The 20,160-nt window shown below is 51.6% G+C and overlaps 2 protein-coding genes across 2 annotated transcripts; both read right to left on the reverse strand.

Annotated features, from left to right (window-relative positions):
• Positions 1–53: 53 nt before the first annotated feature.
• Positions 54–8,822, reverse strand: LOC131823896 (cytochrome b-c1 complex subunit 1, mitochondrial). The gene is made up of 13 exons (XM_059160826.1): positions 8,671–8,822; positions 8,279–8,419; positions 6,341–6,427; positions 4,944–5,073; positions 4,524–4,722; positions 3,904–3,983; positions 2,378–2,493; positions 2,002–2,145; positions 1,723–1,883; positions 1,527–1,612; positions 1,102–1,190; positions 692–767; positions 54–247 (listed from the first exon to the last, which is right to left on the reverse strand). Exons 1-13 carry the CDS (start codon positions 8,737–8,739, stop codon positions 183–185), a joined length of 1,443 nt encoding a protein of 480 aa, XP_059016809.1. The 5' UTR covers positions 8,740–8,822; the 3' UTR covers positions 54–182.
• A 9,241-nt stretch (positions 8,823–18,063) lies between these two features.
• TMEM89 (transmembrane protein 89) lies at positions 18,064–20,094 on the reverse strand. The gene is made up of 2 exons (XM_059160842.1): positions 18,622–20,094; positions 18,064–18,254 (listed from the first exon to the last, which is right to left on the reverse strand). Exons 1-2 carry the CDS (start codon positions 19,012–19,014, stop codon positions 18,069–18,071), a joined length of 579 nt encoding a protein of 192 aa, XP_059016825.1. The 5' UTR covers positions 19,015–20,094; the 3' UTR covers positions 18,064–18,068.
• Positions 20,095–20,160: the final 66 nt, after the last annotated feature.

Below are 20,160 nucleotides of genomic sequence, written 5' to 3' on the forward strand. Positions count from 1 at the left end.
TCCCCCATCCGCTGCCCAGAGGACTCCACAGCAATGCCAAGAGACCAAAACAGTTCTCAACACAAGCCTTTATTGGAGGTAAGGTCATCTGCACACAGGTCTGAAGAACTGAGGTGGTATGTCTGTGGCGGGAAGGGACCGTGAACCTTAGCCTAGCCCTCTTGCCCATACAGCCGTCCTGCCTAGAAACGCAGCCAGTACATGCCGCTGCGGATCCGGTTGTAGTCTGGGAGCTGCTCAATGGGGCCTGTGGAGAGAGGGTGGGGCGTCAGGGCGGGGTACCTGGCCTGTGCAGGGACACCTGGCCCTGTGCCGCACCCAACTCGGAGCTGCCCAGAGCAGCACAAAACAGGCTTTGAGTGGAAAAAGGGAAAAGAACATTCCCCCAGGGGTGCCGAGCCTGTCGCTTCATGCTCTGGCTCTTGGAGCCCCACCCCACACACGGAGGTGTCCGTTACCTGGCGGGTGTGGAGTATTGATGGAGGCACCTTGGCAGGGAGTCAGGGAGCTGCTGGGACAGGTTTTCAGAGCAAGAACTCCCTGGCAGCCAGTCTACTGGGCAGAGCCTCTCGGAGGCCTCAGTTTGCTGCTGCCAGTGCAGGCTGGGGGTGGAGGGAGGGCAGAGGCAGAAGGGGAGGCCAACAAGAGGCCTGAGGAGACAGACAAAGAACAGGGCATCTAGGCCACTCACCAAATCCAGCCACTGCTGGACACTGGTCATAGAAGTACTTGGAGCAGACCTCACGGACCACGCTGGCATCCACTTCCTGCAGGAGAAAACAGAAACCACATTGATGGGCACATTCCAGGGACCACCTCAGCTCAGCCCACCAAGATCTTCCACATGGACCGAGGAGCTACCCCCTCAGCCAAAGGAGAAAGGCAGCGGGGCCCTCCCTGCCGCAGACCTCCGCAGACCCCACCCAGGCCCTCAGCGTTCAGCGCCTCTGCCCCGCCTTCCAACGATGCACCCTGTTGGTGCCAAAGACACCAGGGATGCCTGCGGCAGCAGTCTGCCCCGTGCACTGTCAGGCCTCAACTCCCCGCCCTAGGAGTCTGCCAGGTCAAGACTCCAGAACCTCTCCCAGGAGCCCACGTTACCGCAATGCGGCTTTCCCACTCAGCCAGGGGGATGCGCCGGCCATAGGTCAAGAGACTGCGTCCGATGTCTTCACACACAGGAGTGGTGCCTGCAAGGATCAGGGGAGGCTTACAGGTCCCCCCACCCCCCGCCGACTAGTCCAGTCCTAGAGCACAGATGCTCACTGAGCCTCCAGCATCAGGCCAACACCTGCACCAAAAGCCAACCCCGGATCCCAGCCCCCTGCTCCCATCATCGGCTCCTCTAGTGCTGGGCTGCAGCTGACCTGGCCGTGGCATGCGGGCCAGGATGCGTGGCATCCCCAGCAGGGATGCGGCATGGCCTTCAAAGCTCTCCTCTCCCATCCTGGCTGGAACTGTGGCTACCCTAGGGCCGTCCCTGCCAGTCTGTGCACCACACCCTCCCCACAGAGTGCACGACTCACCATCCAGATGAGCCACTAGGGCATTTCTGAGGACATTTTTGCCCCGCAGCACCTCACTCTCTGTGGCACTGGTGCAGAGGCGCATCCTAAAGCGGGCAGGGGGTAGGTGGTCGTTGGAGGGACAGGGCTGTCCCCGATCCCCACCGTCCTGCTCAAAGGCCCCTCCCAAGCCTAGCAGCACTGGGCCTCCACTCACCACTGGCCCTGCAGGAAGAACATCATGTCGTCAATGCTCATGCGATCGCAGACAAAGTGTGCGCCCAGCAACCCCGTGTCCGCGTAGCAGATGTTGAAGGTCTGGAAACTCTGGCACAACTTGTTGGTTACAGAGACGGCGGCCAGCGGGCTGGACAGGTGCTGCCGAGGGGGAGGATCATCAGCAACCACCTCCCTGTCTGCGGCCCGCCCCGAGCCCTACGGTGCAGGAGCTCCGGGCCTGGCACCCACAGCTCCCGAAGCTGAGCCCCACACTCACTGTACCGCCGCCGTAAGTGCAGTCGTAGTGTCCAATGATGGCATTGGCCACTTGGAGGGCTACGTTGTCTGGGTTGGCCCAGCCAGGCCCCTCTACTGCAATAGCTACGTGGGCCAAGGGCAGAGCATCATCACGGTGACGGATCTGAGGAAGAACATGGCAAGACTGAGAGAGCCAGCACGTCCAGGAGACCGGGGAGCATAGCAGGTGTGGGTGAAGCATGCACATGCATGTGTGAACACGTGTGCTTGAGGCAGCGGCCACAGGACCCGTTCCCCACCCCCAAGGATTCTGGCCTCATGAAGACAACCACGTTCATGAGGGTTCCTCCAGAGGCCCAGGCTGGGAACAACACCCCTGCCCACAGGTGGCCCACCTCGCTGCCCGTGAAGCGGCATGGAGCCAGGGTGGGCACAGTGTCCTCGGTGTACGCCTCTGAGACGCTGCCAAAGTGCTTCTGGGCAAGGTCAAGCAGCTGCCGGTGCTCCACCCCTGCCGAGAGACAGTGAGTGCCGTGACTGGCCAGGCAGCGGGGGCCACGGCCCAGGGTCAGGGAGGCAGGCACAGGCGGAGGGCCCCGCGTCCTGTCTCGGTGGGAGACGGCAGAAGGCAGACACATCAGGACAGGTAAGGGAAGAGAACCCTCCAGAGAGACTCTGCCTCAAGGGGCGGGGTGGGTACCTCCGAACCCAAGAGCCTCCATCACCTTAGCCCCAGGGAAGCAGTGGCATGCCGGGCTTGAAGATGGGTCCCCGGGGATGCATTCTCCCTGACGATGAGGACAAGCCTGGGGCTCCCCAGGCACCAGGCCAGCTGCCCTCCTTTTCCCTCTGATCCTTCCTCAAGCAGATGGCTTGAGGCTGCTGCCCTGGGGCGGGAAGGGGAGGCTAAAGAGAGGGCACACAGGTGCTCTTGCAGGGCCGGGACTCATTCTGGGGACATCCTCAGATGTTGTGACCTCAGTCCCTCAGGACCCTGCAGGACTTCACATCCTCGCCTTTACAAGAGGAGGTCTCTGCTGCTTGAGCATCCTGACCGGCTGGCACTGTGGCCATAAGCAGCCTGCCAGGTACCTCAGCCTTTACTCCTTGCTTCCCCAAGCTCACACCCTGCTGGACACAACACAGCCTCTCATGCCGCTCGTTTAAAATGTCCTTGGTGCCCCAGGTCACAGACCCCACGGCCACCAACCATGCCCTTCCCAGCAGTCCCTTCTACCCACCCGGCTGCCAAGGCCACAAGCTGGAGAAGTATCCTTAACCCCATTCCTGTCCGCTTCCTACCAAGGCCAGTCGTCCTTCAGGTTTCCATCTATGAAACCATCCCTCGCTCCCGCCGCTTCCCACCAGACGCTTGCCACAGACCCTCCCTGGTCTGCCTGCCTGCGCTCTGGCCCCCACATGGCAGCTAAGCCTCGGCCATGACATTGCCCTGCCCCTCTACTCAGGTTCCCCACTCCCCACCTGACCCCCCCATCCTTCAGACCTTGGCTCCAGTAACACATGCTTCAAAAGCACCCCCTAACCTCCAACGTTGCACTTTGCAGCCTGTCATCAAATGTGCATCATCACACCCCAGTGTCCGGCCTGCCCACTAGCAAGGCTGCAAGGAACCAATCTGTTAGCAAGGCTTCCAGCTCCCACCGGCCTGCTATGTGGGTCCCTTGAGGGGCAAGGCAGGACTGCGAAAGACCCGTGCTAACAAGGCCAAGCGGCATCCCTACAAGGCAGGCCCCGGCGGGGGCAGCAGGTCAGAATCCTGCCCCACCTTAGAGGGCATGAGAGTGAGCTCACTGTCCTTAAGGACAGGACAGGAGCAGGAGCCCCAGGGGTGGAAGATCCCCTACGGTCAGAAGCAGAGGAGCCGGGCTCTGGTAACCAAGGATGGTGCCCCAGCACTTACCTCCGGCTGCCGCCAGCACCATGCGAGGGGCCTTGTAATGCCTGCTGAGGTACTCGGTTAGGTCTGCACGAGACAGCTTCCTGCAAGACACACAGCCAGTGGCTCAATGCCTCTCCTAAACCACAGCAGTCTGGGTCCCATAGAAACAGAGCTGAGGAGACAGACAAGGAGAGACATGGCTTCTCTGGGGAATGGGCCCTAGCACAACCTTTGATCCCCTTCCCCATCTCTGCCACCCGCCCTCCGGCCCCCCTCACGTCAGCCCTCAGGACAGGCTCAGTCCTTCCTCTCTGAGGAGGCTGTGAGCTGATGCTGGGATGCTCTCAAGGGGCGGTGTCAGAGCTCGTCCCACCAGAGGACAAAAAACCACGCAGACAGAATCCCCAACACTCCCTCCCTCAGGTTGTCGGGACACACATAGAATCATACCCTACAAGGAGGCCCCTAACTCGAGTGAAGACCACACAGGCATTCAAAAAGACCCCCAGGGAACATATGGCAACAGAGAAAACATTTCCAGTTGTACAAATTAAGAACATACGATGGCACAGGCCGCCTAAAAACTAACTCGTGTGGACAGCGCTTGAGCACGTGCCAGCACGAGCCCAGTCACCCCTCACCTGACATTCCCGCTGGGCCCCTCCACAGCCTGGGCTAGGGGCGTGCCCTGGAACGCCGTGGCATGCAGGTAGTCAAAGACCACATCCCGCATACACGCATCGTTCTCCTGCAGCTCCTGGAGGATCACATCCCGCTCCTTCTCAATCTGGGAGTCTTCTAGACTGCAGTTCTGCACAATGTCGGCCAGGAGCTCCACAGCTGGATGCAAGAAGGGCAGGTGTGGGTACCAGGTGGGCCACTGCAGGCCAGTAATGGCACAAAACCCCCAGGCCTGGCAGGCGTGCTTGCCCTGCTGCAAGAGGATACTGTTGGGGTAAGCCCAATTCTCCGGCCAGTCCAAGCTCCTGGCAGGGGGGGCCTGTCCTCTGCACCCTGAAGTCCTATCCCCTTCCATGCCCTCTCATCTATGCATTCCTTACCTTTCGGCAGGTCCTTGGACAGCGCCTTGATGTAGTAGGCCGTGTGCTCCCGTGTGCTGTAGGCATTGAGATGGGCCCCCATGCTCTCCACCTCCTTTTCCAAGGCATTGCCAGGCCGATTCTTTGTTCCCTTGAACCAGGTATCAACAGGACCAATCAGAGGCCACATGGGAACTCAGGATCCCTATCTTGAAAGGCCAAAGTCCCAGCAGGACCACTTCAACAAAGACTACAGGAATACCGGGCCTATGATCTGTGTTCACCAAGTGCTGAACAGGCCACGGTATCACAGGCTAATAAAATGGAGAGCCAGGGGCCAGGAGAGAAAGGCATGGTCAGTTCAAGTATGGCCTGAAATCCACACCCCCACAGCAGCCTGGCCTTACCAGCATTCTCTGTCACCTCAATGACAGTCACAGTCAGGTCAGATCCCGTCAATGTTCAGGTGATGCTGCCATGACCCACTCCACCCCCATGCCATTCACATGACTATGTGTGTGTTAGTGGACAGCTCTGTGGGACTCAACCCCAGTCGTGTGTGTGCATTTGTGTGTTGCTGTCCACTGGCACACACACCCATGTTGAGATCTATACACACACTTGTGATGCTGCTGCTGCTGCTGGCTAGACTGCCTGCCTGGGTGGGGAGTCACCCTTCTCCATTTCTTCATTCATTTAAAAAACTCAAGACTTCGGGGTGCCTTGGTGGCTCAGTGGGTTAAGCCTCTGCCTTCGGCTCAGGTCACAATCCCAGGGTCCTGAGACCAAGCCCTGCATTGGGCTCTCTGCTAAGCGGGGAGGCTGCTTCTTCCTCTCTCTCTGCCTACTTGTGATCTCTCTCTGTCAAATAAATAAATAAAATCTTAAAAAAAAAAGTTAAAATTAAAAAAATTAAAAACTCAAGACCTCGTGCTAACACGGGCTGGCTGAGGGGCTGAGGGTGGATACTGTCCCCATCTTCAAGACACCTCGGTGTTTACGTCTGTAAACAAGAGATGCCCGGGTATTCTGCCAGAGGAGAGCATTTGACAATAATGCAGGCCAGCCCAAGTCTAGGAATTTATTAAAATGCACGTGTCTATCTACGTGTTTCATGCTTCTGCACCGACGTACACATACAACACAGGCCTGGCCTCTCTGGTGAGGAGTAGGGTCCTGCGGCTCCCTGGGTTTTTTTCTGGCTCTGGGGGCCTTATGCTGGCACTGACCAGATAGGTGCTCACCCAGCAGAAGCTAAGCCCATGTGGTTCCTTCCAGAAAAGCCAGCCAGAGATTGCCCCCCCACCCCCGCAGCTGAAGCCCATAACTGAGGAGGCTGACTTTGCTAACTCGCATCCTCAGAAGGTATAAGAGGCAGCCCTAACCCCAAAGGAGATGTAGGACTTCGGGAGCCTCACCTTGAAAGCCAGATGCTCCAAAAAGTAACCTGCCCCATTGTTCTTCTCAGTCTCGTAACGGCTGCCGACGTCAATCCACACCCCGACCTGGACAAGAAGCCATCAACAAAGGTAACACACAAACTACCCCAGCCCCCACTTACACCCTACCCTAGATGACTCATCAGAAGCCCCAGGTAGGTGGTCACGGTCCCAGAGTAGGGGAGAGCTGTTTTCAGTAGGATTCTTGTGCTTGGAGCTACAGCTGTGCTCTGGGCACAGGAACTGGCTGAAAGACATACTATGTTACCTTTCCTTCCCACTCTATTTGCGGACTGGTTCCCAAGGAAGTTTCTAACTGTGCACACTCGCCTGACCCCATTACTATATGAAATATTATATTCTTTTATTGCTTTTCAGATTTTTTTTTTTTTTTTTTAGGCAAGCAACACTTCATTTGAAAACAACAACTTATTTTCTCCTTTCTAAAAATTATACTCTGTGGGTGCCTGGGTGGCTCAGTGGGTTGGGCCTCTGCCTTTGGCTCAGGTCATGATCTCAGGGTCCTGGGATCGAGTCCCACATTGGGCTCTAGTCCCACATTGGGCTCTCTGCTCAGCAGGGAGCCTGCTTCCCTCCTCTCTCTGCCTACTTGTGATCTCTTTCTCTCTCTGTCAAATAAATAAATAAAATCTTATTAAAAAAATAAATAAAGGTAAAAATTATACTCTGCCTTTGTTCTGATGATTTTCTTTCAACATTAAGAAAGGAGGCTATTGGTTTAGACATTGAACATTTTCTCTTATTAAGCAAGGAGCTTTCATTCACAATTAGTTTTAAAAAAAGTTTTTAACCAGCCTCGAATACTTAACACTGCCAAGTGTCTCACTGGCACCCAATGAGAATCTCACAGTTCCCTCAACAGCCTCCTGGTGTGCTATGAAACATACACCACCTCACTCACTCCCCCCAGGCCACATCTATCTAGTTTTTTAATATTTGCTCATGGCTGATTTAAAATTTTCACATCTACTTTCCCAAGAGATGTTGATATACATACCATATCACAAATTCTTACACTAGTATTTGTTACACAACTAACATCTCAGAAAGAAAAATTAATCTTACGACCCATAGTAGCCTTTGGGTATCACCGACAGCATTCTTTCCCCAGCAGTGGTGTCCCTTACAATCTAGAGCATCTCAGGGTCCATGAAATGCAGCAATCTCTCCCAAATTTTCTCAACAGGCTTTGGGTAGGTTTATATAGGCACCATGTAATACCGAAGCTGCCCATGATCTTTTATTGTGTTTACTTTTATCAAACTTATATAACTTGTAACAACTTATAACACTTCCAACATCTTCTATCAAAGGACATTATTTGTTCCTGGAAAACTGAAAGAATTTGCCAACAAAATGACTTAGCCCTGGAGTTTAGGGTGCAGAGGATTACGCTTGAGAATCCTCTCACCTATTCACGTATCTAGCCAAGATTTCTCTCCTTAAGTCAATTTAGAGGATTTGTATCTTTTGGAACATCATGTTTCTTTGGAATCTTCAAATGCATTCCTTACATAAGTGCATAAGCAGTCCAGCCACGAGATACTTCGGGCTGAGTCTAGCGATCACCTTATGTCTCTGAAACCCACTTCCCTCATGGTAAAATGAAAACAAGATCACCTCTCTCATATGGGCTACTTAAGAAAACGCTGCAAAGAACCTGGCCTCCTGCGTGGCAGGCATCATATGCTAAATGAGCGTGTATTATACTGAGGAAGGCCCCAAGAAGCCAGGCCTAGCCGGCTTAGGGATTAAGGTGGTAGAATCAATCCAGCAGTGAGTGAAGAAGAGTCCGACCCAAACCACAGAGGACTCGAGACCAAGGTCACACCCTGACTTGGGAAAAGACGCCAAGCGCAATATGAACGCGGCCTCCCGAGAGGGGCCCCCGCTCACCGTGCAGGTAGGATGGGAGGACTGCTCGGAGGCCACTCGCAGCCCGTTGTCCAGCACGCTGACCTGTGTCTCTGGCACGCTCTGAAGAGCCTGGGCGAAGGTGGCGGTGCTGCGCAAGGCAGGCGACCTCAGCAGGACCGGCTGCATAAAGGGACGACCAAGACTGAGGGCTGGGTTGCAAGATCTCTCCTCGGCTCACAAGCCAGCAGTGGGATCCCGGTCGCCGCCCCCCGGCCAGTAGCGAGACTCCCATCCCCGCTCAGCGCCGTGACCTTCGCACGGCCCTGACCCCGGAACCTCCCCAATCTCCACCCTCCGCCGCCAACAGTCCGCTCCCCTCCGCGTGCCGAAGCCCCGAGCTCCACAGCCTTGTGCTCTCGCTGTCGTCTCACCGAGCTGCGGGTGCGCAGCAGCCCTCTCGTCCCGGCCCCCACTGCCCGGCAAACTGCGGAAGCCGCCATCTTCTAGCTCCGGTCGGCGTTACGTCGCGCCGCGCAAGCGTAGAGTGGACGCGGCGGCGCCGAGGCGCAGGCGCACTACCGCAGACGTGGGGCTCGGTCGCCTCCTGGCGGAGACCAGGAGTATTTACGCGGGGCTGATACGTGGTTCTGTCCGTGAGTCCATCGGTACCCGCGTGCCTCAGCCCACCTGGCTGTCCACGGCCACTGCGGGCCCTTCCGCGGTCCAGTACATCTTCCCCTTTCCGGGGGAGGCAAAGAGCGCGATGTTTCTCACGAACCGCGGGCGTCCGAATCCACTGCGTGCTCGGAGCTGCCGCGCGGGCCAGGGGCGCCGCTGCCGCGCGTGTCCAGGGATGGGAGCCCGGGGGCTCAGGCCCCAGCGTGGGATGCTGGGGACTCTGAGGTAGCTGCTGATCACGGTTTTCTTTAAAAGGGTGAAGTCAGTAGATTCAGACGGTTGACATCGAAGGAATTGAACAAGATATCGCTAAGAAAAAGGAACAGTTTAGAGGCTGCTTATTTGGGTGGAGAGAATATGGATTCCGTTTGTTCGCGATTGACACGAGCACTGTGCGTGTGGCACTGGACTGTGGCACTGTCACCATGCGCCCTGTGAAACCGACTTCAAATTCAAAGTCATCGGCCTTGAGCCACCTTTCGAGAGGAGCGTGAGAGAAGGCTATTGCTCCCGGTTCCGGACTTACCCGGCTTCCGTGTGCACCGCACACTGTAAAACAAAGAAAACTCCTAATCTGGGGTGTGTGAAATAGCCTTCCTTGTTTGCAACACAAAACCTGCACACACAAACAAAACAAAATTATGTGGTTTTTCTAATAGATCTCATAGGAAAAAAATCCGGAGGAACTCACTTGAAACGAAGCCAAGTGACTTCTGAAAAATTGATTGAAGGCTAGGAGAAGGATGCTACCATATTTACATTTACATTTCTATGTTAATACAGAATTTTTAATTTTTACAAAACAGACGTTACTTTTGAAAGAGCATACCTCTGAACTCCACTTTTACATGACTTATGTGATTTATTGTACTAAAATCTTTGTAATCTTTCAAAAGAAGTCGTACTTAAGATATAATTTTTGTAAAAGCAGACCAAAAGACACTTAAGTATGTGTTTATTAATATTTTGTGGTCTAAAATTATATTATGATCTAGAAGTGAAAAATAAAAATGCAGGAGCGCCTGGGGGGCTCAGTGGGTTAAAGCCTCTGCCTTCAGCTCAGGTCAAGATCCCAGAATCCTGGGATCCCGCCCCGCATTGGGCTCTATGACCCGAGGGGCGCCTGCTTCCTCCTCTCTGCCTGCCTCTCTGACTACTTCTGATCTCTGTCTGTCAAATAAATAAATAAAATCTTTTTTAAAAAAAGAAAAGAGAAAAATGCAATAGAATTGTCTAATTAGTCCTTCTTCCCATTTAAAAAAAAACTTTAGTTTTAAGAAGTTTTATATTTACAGAAAAGTTGAGCAGATAGTAGAGTTCCCATATAGTTTCCCCTGTTACTAACACCTTACATTATTAAGGTGCGTTGGTTGCGGTTAATGAGTCAATATGGGTACACTATTATTAACTAATACATATTCAGATTACCTTAATTTCTTAATATATTCAGATTACCTTAATTTCTACCTATTATTTTTTTCTCTTCTAGGATTCCATCCAGGATACAACGTTACATTTAGTTGTCATGTCTCCTTCAGTGCTTCTTGCCTATGAAGCAACTTCCTCCAGTGACCACCACACTTCCCCCAAGAGCTCACTGCATGCACTTCCTCTCCTCCCATTCTCTCCCAGAGCCACTTCAGTCCAGTCCTCACATCACTCCTCCAAGTGCACACCTGTCATGGTAACCAGTGAGCTTCTTGTTGCTTGGCCTCCTTTAGCATAATTAGCCACTTCCTCCTCCTCCAAGCGTCATCCCTTATCCACCTTCAGGTTCCCACACTCTGCTGTTCTTGTCACACCACCCTGGAGCTGGTTCTTCTTCACCTCCCAATCTTAATACAGCCCAGGGCTCAGTCCTGGCTACCTCTTCCCTTCCCTTTGCTCTCTGGTTATCTCACCCAGCCTCATGGCTTAGCTCTGCGTGCGTACAATGGTTCCTCTATTCCTACCATGTACTCACCACCTCCCCTAGAGGGCCAACGTCTCAATCAAACATGTCTATCACTAAACTCTTCACTCTCCCAAACCTATTCCTCCCACAGTTGCCTTCAACAGTAAATGGCACCTCCATTAACCCAGTTGCTCAGACTAAAAATCTAGGACCCAATCTTGTTGACTCCTCTCTCAAAATTCACAACCAACCCTTTAGTAAATTCTGTTCCAAATAATTTTTTTTTTAAGATTTTATTTATTTATTTGACAGACACAGATCACAAGTAGAGAGGCAGGCAGAGAGAGAGAGAGAAGCAGGCCCCCTGCCGAGCAGAGAGCCTGATGCGGGGCTCCATCCCAGGACTCTGGGATCATGACCTGAGCTAAAGGCAGAGGATTTAACCCACTGAGCCACCCAGGCGCCCCCCAAATAATTTATATATCCAATCTTCTTCAACCTCTTCCCCCATCCCCACAACTATCTTAGGGTGAGAAGGGAAGGACAGTTATAAAACCAGGAAGCGCGTGATGTTGTAGAAGTCCTGGGGAAGTATGTGTTTCAAGAGTTTGGTCAAAAAAGGAAATGTTTACTAAAAGCAGCAGCCATTTCAATGACTTGGCAAGAGTCTTTGATGATTCACTGATCTTTGGAATTTCTTGGTATATGGAATGAGGTGAAGTAAAAATATCCTTCCCCCCCTAACTGAATTATTAAGTAACTTTATGCCCAACGTGGGGCTTGAACTCATGACCCCCAGATCAAGAGTCATATGCTCTACCGACTGGGCCAGCCGGTGCCCCTCTAACAGCATTTCTTTCTTTCTTTTTCTTTTTCTTTTTTTTTAAGATTTTTATTTATTTATTTATTCTAAAGATTTTACTTATTTATATGACAGAGAGGTCACAAGTAGGCAGAGAGGCAGGCAGAGAAAGAGGAGGAAGCAGGCTCCCTGCTGAGCAGAGCACCACATGCAGGCCTTGATCCCAAGACCCTGAGATCATGACCTGAGCTGAAGGCAAAGGCTTAACCCATTGAGCCACCAAGGCACCTTAACAGCATTTCTTGTCCAGACCTTCTTTTTCTATCCATCTCTATCCATATCCCCTTTATTACCCACCCCAGGGATTCTCAAACCTGTAAGCAGGTCTGTGTGGGCTGCCTGAGAAGGCTGTGGCACTAACCTTACTCTTCTTTTTCAATATTTATTTGCTATACTCATCAACTTATTATTTTAAGCTTTTATTTTTATTTATTTTTTATTTATTTATTTTTAAAGATTTTATTTATTTATTTGACAGACCAAGATCACAAGTAGGCAGAGAGGCAGGCAGAGAGAGAGGAGGAAGCAGGCTCCCCATGGAGCAGAAAGCACCATGCAGGGCTTGATCCCAGGACTCTGGGATCATGACCTGGGCTGAAGGCAGAGGCTTTAACCCACTGAGCCACCCAGGCGCCCCTGTTTTAGGCTTTTTTCATGTTTTTTTAAATTTGATTTTTTTTTTAATTTATTTTAGAGAGAGAGCACAAGAGCATAGGGAAAGGGATAGAGGGACAGAAAGAGAATCCTGCATCAGACTCTCTGATTGAGCAGGACTCAATCCCAGGAGCCTGAGAACAGGACCTGAGCCAAAAATCAAAAGTCAGCCTCTTAACTGACTGAGTGAGCCATTCAGGCGCACCTGTTTGTTTTTTTTGTTTTTTGTTTTTTTTAATTTTAGATTTAAATTGTGCTAATATTTACGTAAAATTTAGTATCTTAACTATCATTAAGTGTACAATTCAGAGGCATTGGTTACATTCAAAATACTGTACCACCATCATCATTATTTCTAGAACTGTGTCATCATCCAAAACAGAAACTATACCTATTAAGCAATAATTCACTATTTCCTCCTTCCTCCAGCCCCTGGTAATCTCAATTCTGCCTTCTCTTTCTATAAATTTGCTTATTTTAAATATCTTGTAGAGGTAGGATTATACAATATTTATTGTTAAAAACCAGAGGCCCGAAATAGAGTCGTTTATGCTAAGCCTCAAACCACCAAACCAAACTTTGTAGTTGTCTGTACTCATGTTTTTCACCAGATTTGGGGGGGGGGGGGGAAGTTGACCATAATTTATTCAAATCTTTTCTTCTGCCGTTTTCTCTCTTCTCTGTTCGGATCTCCCCCCCCCCACCCCCTACCACACAGGTTGTTCTGCTTGATGATACTCGACAGGAACTGCACATTTTTTCTTCATTTTTTTTTCTGACCCTCAGACTGGATAATTCCATCTGTCTTACTATCAAGTCCACTGATCCTTTCTTCTACCTGCTCTAGTCTGTTGTTGAACCCTTCTTGTTCTCCATTTCCATTATTATAGTCTTCAACTCCGGTGTTGAGAATTTTCTCTTTATTGATATTCAAATTTTATTCAGATTTTTTTTTCTGATTTCCTTTGGCTCTTTGTCCATGGTTCCCTTTCACAAATAATTCCACTGCCTGGGCTTACTTTGGGATGTTTTCTGTCAAGTTCTCCCCCCCCACCCCCGCCAACCCCTGTGAATGGGTCATACTTTCCCATTTCTTTGCATGTTGCATAATATTTTGTAGAGAACTGGACATTCTGAGTATGGCATGTGGTAATCTTGGAAATCAAATTCTCTCACTCTTCAGGGAATCCTGATTTCAGCTCATTGAGGGGGTGGAGCTGTCTGTTTATGACCTTTCTATACTGTTTTTACAAAGTGTATATTCCTTGTTACGTGCAATTGCTGAAGTTTCTATTCTGTTTTCACTTTGGGCAGCCAGTGACCTGACAAAGATTTCCTTAAATGTCCTGCTCCCAAAGGGAAGGTGGGGGAGTGAGGTCTACTTAAGTTCCCTGCGCCTGGGAAGCTGCCTCAGCATGGGGTGGAAACTGGGAAATTCACTGAAGTGTTTTTTTTTTTTTAAAGATTTTATTTATTTATTTGACAGACAGAGGTCACAAGTAGGCAGAGAGGCAGGCAGAGAGAGAGAAAGGAGGAAACAGGCTCCCTGCTGAGCAGAGAGCCCGATGCAGGGCTCAATCCCAGGACCCTGGGATCATGACCTGAGCTGAAGACAGAGGCTTTAACCCGCTGAGCCACCCAGGCGCCCCATGAATTGAAGTTTTCATCAAACTCTTCCTTGCATGCTGCAAGTGTTCAACTAGACTTCAGGGTTCCAAAAACCTGCCACGTAGTCTCTGCAAGTTCAGTAATTATTTCGGTGGAGAGGAGGATTCCTGGAGAATCTTATTCTGCTATCTTTTGTGATGTCACACCCTGTTCTAAACTATTTATAAGAATAGTCTGTTGTCAGCCTAAAAGAAAAGCATGGATTGATTAGAAGTGTATCAATGCCAATGATTTGGGGGACAGTTGGCAGAGAGTTTCTGGTATCAATATCCTGGTTCTGTTTTAACCCTTTTCTTCTCAATCTTCCTCCCTCCTCTTGCATTTTACCATAAATAACAAGAGCTGAGGCTGTGTTTTCCATTTTACTTGGAAATCTCTTCTATTTAATGTCCATGTTTATCATTTACAAGTTGTTTTCTACCCACCAACAATTCCACTAAGCTCTCTACAGCTACTTAGCCTCCTGTTTCCTCCTGGTCTCTAGTGACATGTTCCTTGTTTCCTTCTGAGCCCTCATGGGCAGCAGTTTTAAAGTCAAGAGATTTCCGCTAATGGTTGAAGGCGGTTTGGGCTTTTTCCATTATGCTCCTTGAACTTCTTCCAGGTTTTCCTCACTGCTCAATTCCAAAGCCGTTCCCATATTTTTAGAGTTTGCTACAGTAGTACTTTGCTCTTGATACCAATATCAGTATTAGTTTTCGATTGCCCTCATAACAAATTACTTGGAACTCTGACTCAGAATACAAATTTGTTACCTCACCATTCTCTAGGCTCAAAGTCCATCATGGATCTCATTAAGTTAAAATCAAGGCATCAGCAGGGCTGTGGTCCTTTCTGGAGGTTCTAAGAGAGAATTGTGTGTCCTTGATCATTTGTGTTGTTGGCAGGATTTAGATCCTGGTAGTTGTAGGTCTGAGGTTCCTGTTTTTCTTGCTGGCTGTCTCTGGAGGTCATTCTCAGCTTCCAGAGGTCACCTGAATTCCTTGGATTTTTGGATGGTGGAAGATCCCTTCTACCATCTTCAAAAACAGGAACAGAGGATCAAGTACATCTCACAATTTAAATCTGACCCAGTCATCTGCCCTCTTTGTCACTTTTAAAGATTTTATTTATTTATATTTGACAGACAGAGATCACAAGTAGGCAGAGAGGCAGGCAGAGAGAGAGAGAGAGAGAGGGAAGCAGGCTTCCTGCGGAGCAGGGAGCCCGATGCGGGGCTCGATCCCAGGACCCTGAGATCATGACCCGAGCCGAAGGCAGCAGCCCAAACCACTGAGCCACCCAGGCGCCCCTCTTTGTCACTTTTAAAGGCTCATGTGATTACATTAGGCCCAAGAAAATAATCCAGAATAATCTCTCTACCCGAAGGTCTTTGACCTTAATTCCATCCACCAAGTTCTTTTTGCCATGTACTGTAACATAGCTGCAGATCCCATGGCCCTCTTGAGGGGCCATTATTCTGCCCAACATGCCCTCACTAGGAGGTACTGACCCCTCCTGCTCCCCAGCCTGCTCCTTCTTACTCTCCAGAGCTCCTTTTTCCACAGAAATTCTGACCGTCTTCTAGTTCCTGGATAAGGCCAAGGTCCGTCCCCACCCTCTTACCAGACTTGTCATTCTGACTGGGGCACTGTCCCCTTCTCTAGTCACCTCACTCTTCAGGAGCCCACAGTTGGCCCACGTCTTCTCCATCCTGATAGGCCAGCACACCTCTCTGCAGAGTGCTTTTTCTGAACTGGTTTCACCACCACCACCGCCCTCCCGTTTGTGAGTACGTAAGGTGGAGCCCTCTCTGTTTGGGACCTCACTGGATCCCGGTATCCGCAATGGAACTGGCAAACTGTGGGTGCTCACTGAACCTTGTAGAATGTAGAGATGGGCCTAGCAAGAGGCTGATGAATCCTAAGCTTCAATGCCCTTCTCTTCCAGGCTTTGGGAAGACTCCCAGTAGTGTGTCTGTAAGGGCAAGTCTTTTTTTTTTTTTTTTCAAAGATTTTATTTTTCGGAGACAGAGCACAAGTGGGGAGAGGATCAGGAGAGGGAGAAGAAAACTCCCTCCTCAGCAGGGAGCCCAATGTGGAGCTCAATCTTAGGACTCCAAGATTACGTCCTGAGCTGAAGGCAGATGCTTAACCAAATGAGCCACCCAAACACTGCGTCTTTTTTTTTTTTTTTAAACACTTGCAAAATGAAGATATTCTCTCTGCATTCAGTTAGAACCTCTGTCTTTTCCCACTCAACCCCTCCACCCTACCTCTCCTCTTATAGGGGACACGGAAGAAGTATAATTTGGGGGGCTCAGGCAAGAGGATGGTGGGTTGGGGATTGTCCCAGCAGACTCCAAGAGGGAGATTAGGATGTTTACCAGGGAGTCAAGCTAGGTATCTAAGGGAAGGAGGGAAAGGGTTGGACCAAGGACAAAAACTAACTGTGATGAGGCGCTTCTATAGCTGAGCTAGACCCACTTGCCGGTCTGCCTTCTCAGTGGCCGGCAGCAGCAGGCTGGGATCTGAGGGCCACAGCTCCAAGTCAAACTCAGGGACACACTTGGTTTGGGTTTAGAGGGACCCAATGTGGTTTGCTCCACTCCTGTGTGTGGTTAACTAATTGTTCCTGTCCTGGTACAGGAGGCCCCCCAGGAACCTCCTGCCAGATCAGAGCTCCTGGTCAGGACAGAAATACAGGATCCTATCGCATTTACAACCTAGGTGCCCCCACAGTGTCCAGCACTAGAAAAATTGTGGCCCACGAAAAGAAAACAAGTTTTGAAATGTCTGTGGAGCCCGAAGCCCATCTTGGAGAAACTCCTCCAGATTCCACAGCTTCTATATGAAGGCAAGTTGATGACCGTTTTCCAAATTTGAAAACCACCCAGACCATTGATGAGACGTCATCAATAACAGGTTAGGAGAGGAATTTTCTAAATGATCAAAAATTAAAACACAAATGCCAATCAACCACGTTAGAAGGAAGACTGGGTTCTTTTTCTGTTTTCTTTTTTTTTTTTTAAGATTTTATTTATTATTTATTTGACAGAGAGAGAAATCACAAGTAGGCGGAGAGTCAGGCAGAGAGAGAGAGAGAAGCAGGCTCCCGCTGAGCAAAGAGCCCGATGCGGGGCTCGATCCCAGGACACTGAGATCATGACCTGAGCCGAAGGCAGCGGCTTAATCCACTGAGCCACCCAGGCGCCCCCTCTTTTTCTGTTTTCTGTAGAGAGTATGTCCCCCCTATGTCAAGCCCCTCATCCAAATGGAGGTTTTCAGAGTCGGCAGCCGGGGGTTCAGAAGAACACACAGTCCAGAAACACGTTCGGACATCACCACAAGCGCATTGTTGGTCTTGATCTTGCATTGTAAGGTCAAGTCTTTAACATTTGTAATCTCTCATTTCTTTCCTCATGTGAATGCACCGGTTTCTATTTTTGAATATTCTTTTTCTAAAACAGACCTTCAACACGCACAGGTCTCAGTACCCACTCGGCCTGGGTTGTCTGCGGTAGAAGGGAGGGAAGAGGGGGTGAAGTTCAGCCCTCATTCCACTTCCAGGGGACTTAGGGCAGGGGCTGCCCAGGCGCCAGACCATGTTTGGGGCTGCCACAAGGATGAAGGCAGCCAGGGCTCACCCTCCAACCACCGTCCGCCCCTCTACCCAACTCTCTGCATCACCAGCTGGGAGCCCTCATGGACTCAGCCAGGTTGTCACCTCCTCTGGGAAGCCCTCCATGGACTACCCAAGTCTGCCCTGATGGTCAAGTCTTGTCCCATCACACTGGGGCCCCTGAGGAGCCCCAGAGGAACAGCTGGATTTGTGGGTGAGACCTTAGGGAAGAGGGGTCTGTTGGTAGGGGCGATGGAGCAGTGTGAGCCCATTCCATCTTCACACCCATCCTGGACAGAGGCCTCCAGTCTGCTGGTTGCAGAAGGAGAAAGGGGACACAGGGACCAGGCAGACCCTTAGAGGAGACACACACACACACACACACACACACACACACACACACACAGGCCTGAGGCTGGCCCAGAGCCTTAGGCCATCCTCAGGTCATCAGGCAAAGGGAGGCATATGTTGGGTCACCCACTCTGGGCGGATATCGCCTTTATTGGGGTCTTCTGTTGGGTGGATATACGCTGCAGGTGGCCCTCAATATGGACCAGGAGGGAATCCAGCATGTGCAGGACCCCAAGGAGCAGGGCGCGGTCTGAGATGGGGGTCCGCCGTTTCCAGGGTCCACTCGGGCTAGTGGTCACCTTTGGATGCTGAGGAAGGACCAAGAAGCAGGAGTTAAGAGCAGGGGGATAGGGTGGGGTTGTGGGGAGAGGCAGCAATGAGACCGGGGAGCAGGGGACGGGAAGGGAGATGGTGATGGAGGGTCGGCGAGGGTCTGCCGTGGGCTAGGGTGGTCACAGGGGGCTGGATGAGGAACAGGGATAGTAAATGGGTGGACAGATGGGGGCAGAGTACTGGCCACAGGGAATGGTCAAGGGCCGATGGGTATGGACCAGCGTAGGGGCCCAAGGCTGTGAGCCAAGAGGGAGAGGACGCAAGGCCTGGGTGGAGAATGTGAGCTCACAGGGTGGGAGCGGAGGCAGGAGGCTGCGGAGGACCAAGCAGCACTGTACTCACCTCGGACTTGGTGGCCTGAGTGCGCCGCCGCTGCAGCACCGCGCGGCCCATCATCAGCATCATGGTGGTGGTGATGGTGACCCCAGCCACGGGGTAGAGGCGGTTCATCCCCAGGCCCATCCAGTGGCCGGCACAGCCCAGGCTACCCCCGCAACCTTCCAGGCTGTTGGGCTGGCATCCCCAGGGCTGAAGATCCAGCCCCACCTGGTACCACAGGGGCCGAGACCAGGCCTGGGAGGGAGCTGGCATGGCCAGCAGTGGCAGCAGTAGCAGGAAGGATGGTGCGAGCAGCATGGCGGCACCAAATGCCCGGATAGAACCCGGATGCCTGGCAACGGGCAAACACCCCTCCCCCTCCCCCAGCAGCGAGCTGTGGGTTCCAGCAGGATCCATGGCCTTTCAGGAGGAGCAGCCTGGCCAGGCAACACTGCTCCCTTAGCCTCCCTCCTGTGACCCTGCTGGGCAACACAATCCCTTCTCTCTTGTGTGACCCTGTTTTGTTTCCTTCAAAGTCGTTCTAACAATATGCAAGTTCTTATTTGAGGTCTGTCTGACCTCTGTTCTGGCCCAGAAGTTTCCCTTACCCAATATTTGCCAAGCACACCACAAGCCAGGCACCATTCCTGAGGCTAGGACATGGCGTGTCAGAGTGGATTAAGAAGCCCTGACTTCCTGGCCTGTGGTTCTGGGGGGTGGGGGCGGGGCAGATGATTCATGAACACAGAGCAGGATGCCGCCGCCACACACGATAAACACGGAGCTGGACAAGGGGCACTTCGGTGACAGGAAGGGCAATGCGGCCTCTGTCCACTGGCCCAGCACTGAGCAGGGCGCCTGGGCAGTACCTGCAGAAGGCAGAGCTCCCGGGCTCCGAGCAGGGAACACTGGCCTTGTTATGAGCATTCCTTGGCACGGAATCTAATCTAATCTAATCTAATCTAATCCTCACCAAGCAACCCACAATGTGGGAATGGTGACATGACCATCCCAGCTATTCCGCCACGGAGACCCAGAAGATTCTAGCCCTCCCCACGCCCCCCTCATTCAGGGCTTCAGCTCTCCCAGAGGAAGGCCCATGGTTGCCCACTGGGCGACATGCCCAGATGCTGACCTTTTAAGGTAGAAGTCAGCACATGCTTCTGGGTGGAGAGTGACCTGCACAGCCCGAGTGACCTAATAATATGAACAGACTTTTTTCCCAAGTCAGTCAGTCCTCCACATGCTTACTTCCTGACACAGGCTAGTAGCACCTGTGGATACCTCGCTTCCCCAGCGGGTTGCTCAGCTTCACTCTCCACCCTCCAGGGGCCGCATTCACTGGGACCATTCCTGAGAAGCAGATTCCACGGTCTTCCAGCTAAAGACACAGGTGCCGAGGGTTGTGCGTGGCTGAGGAGTGTGAACCCGGGGTGCCCCCACCCTGGCCTTGGGCCCCATAACTCTCCCTCTGGCTCTTTATTCTCCCACCTGACTCTGCCCTTCCCAAGCCTTCCCCGGCAACTTCTGACTTCAGCCCACCATGTTGGGGCATAAGAAGGG

The sequence above is a fragment of the Mustela lutreola genome, chromosome 2 (genome assembly GCF_030435805.1).
Source record: "Mustela lutreola isolate mMusLut2 chromosome 2, mMusLut2.pri, whole genome shotgun sequence".
NCBI lineage: Eukaryota > Metazoa > Chordata > Mammalia > Carnivora > Mustelidae > Mustela > Mustela lutreola.

Excerpts from the sequence above, each read along its gene's own strand:
- LOC131823896 (XM_059160826.1), bottom strand. The coding sequence starts at position 8,739 with ATGGCGGCTTCCGCAGTTTGCCGGGCAGTGGGGGCCGGGACGAGAGGG. Across the intron at positions 5,074-6,340 it reads TGGAGCATCTGGCTTTCAAG|GGAACAAAGAATCGGCCTGG; the intron begins GTGAGGCTCCCG and ends ACCTGGTTCAAG. Across the intron at positions 1,613-1,722 it reads TTCTTCCTGCAGGGCCAGTG|GATGCGCCTCTGCACCAGTG; the intron begins GTGAGTGGAGGC and ends TGCCCGCTTTAG.
- TMEM89 (XM_059160842.1), bottom strand. The coding sequence starts at position 19,014 with ATGGATCCTGCTGGAACCCACAGCTCGCTGCTGGGGGAGGGGGAGGGG. Across the intron at positions 18,255-18,621 it reads CTCAGGCCACCAAGTCCGAG|CATCCAAAGGTGACCACTAG; the intron begins GTGAGTACAGTG and ends GTCCTTCCTCAG.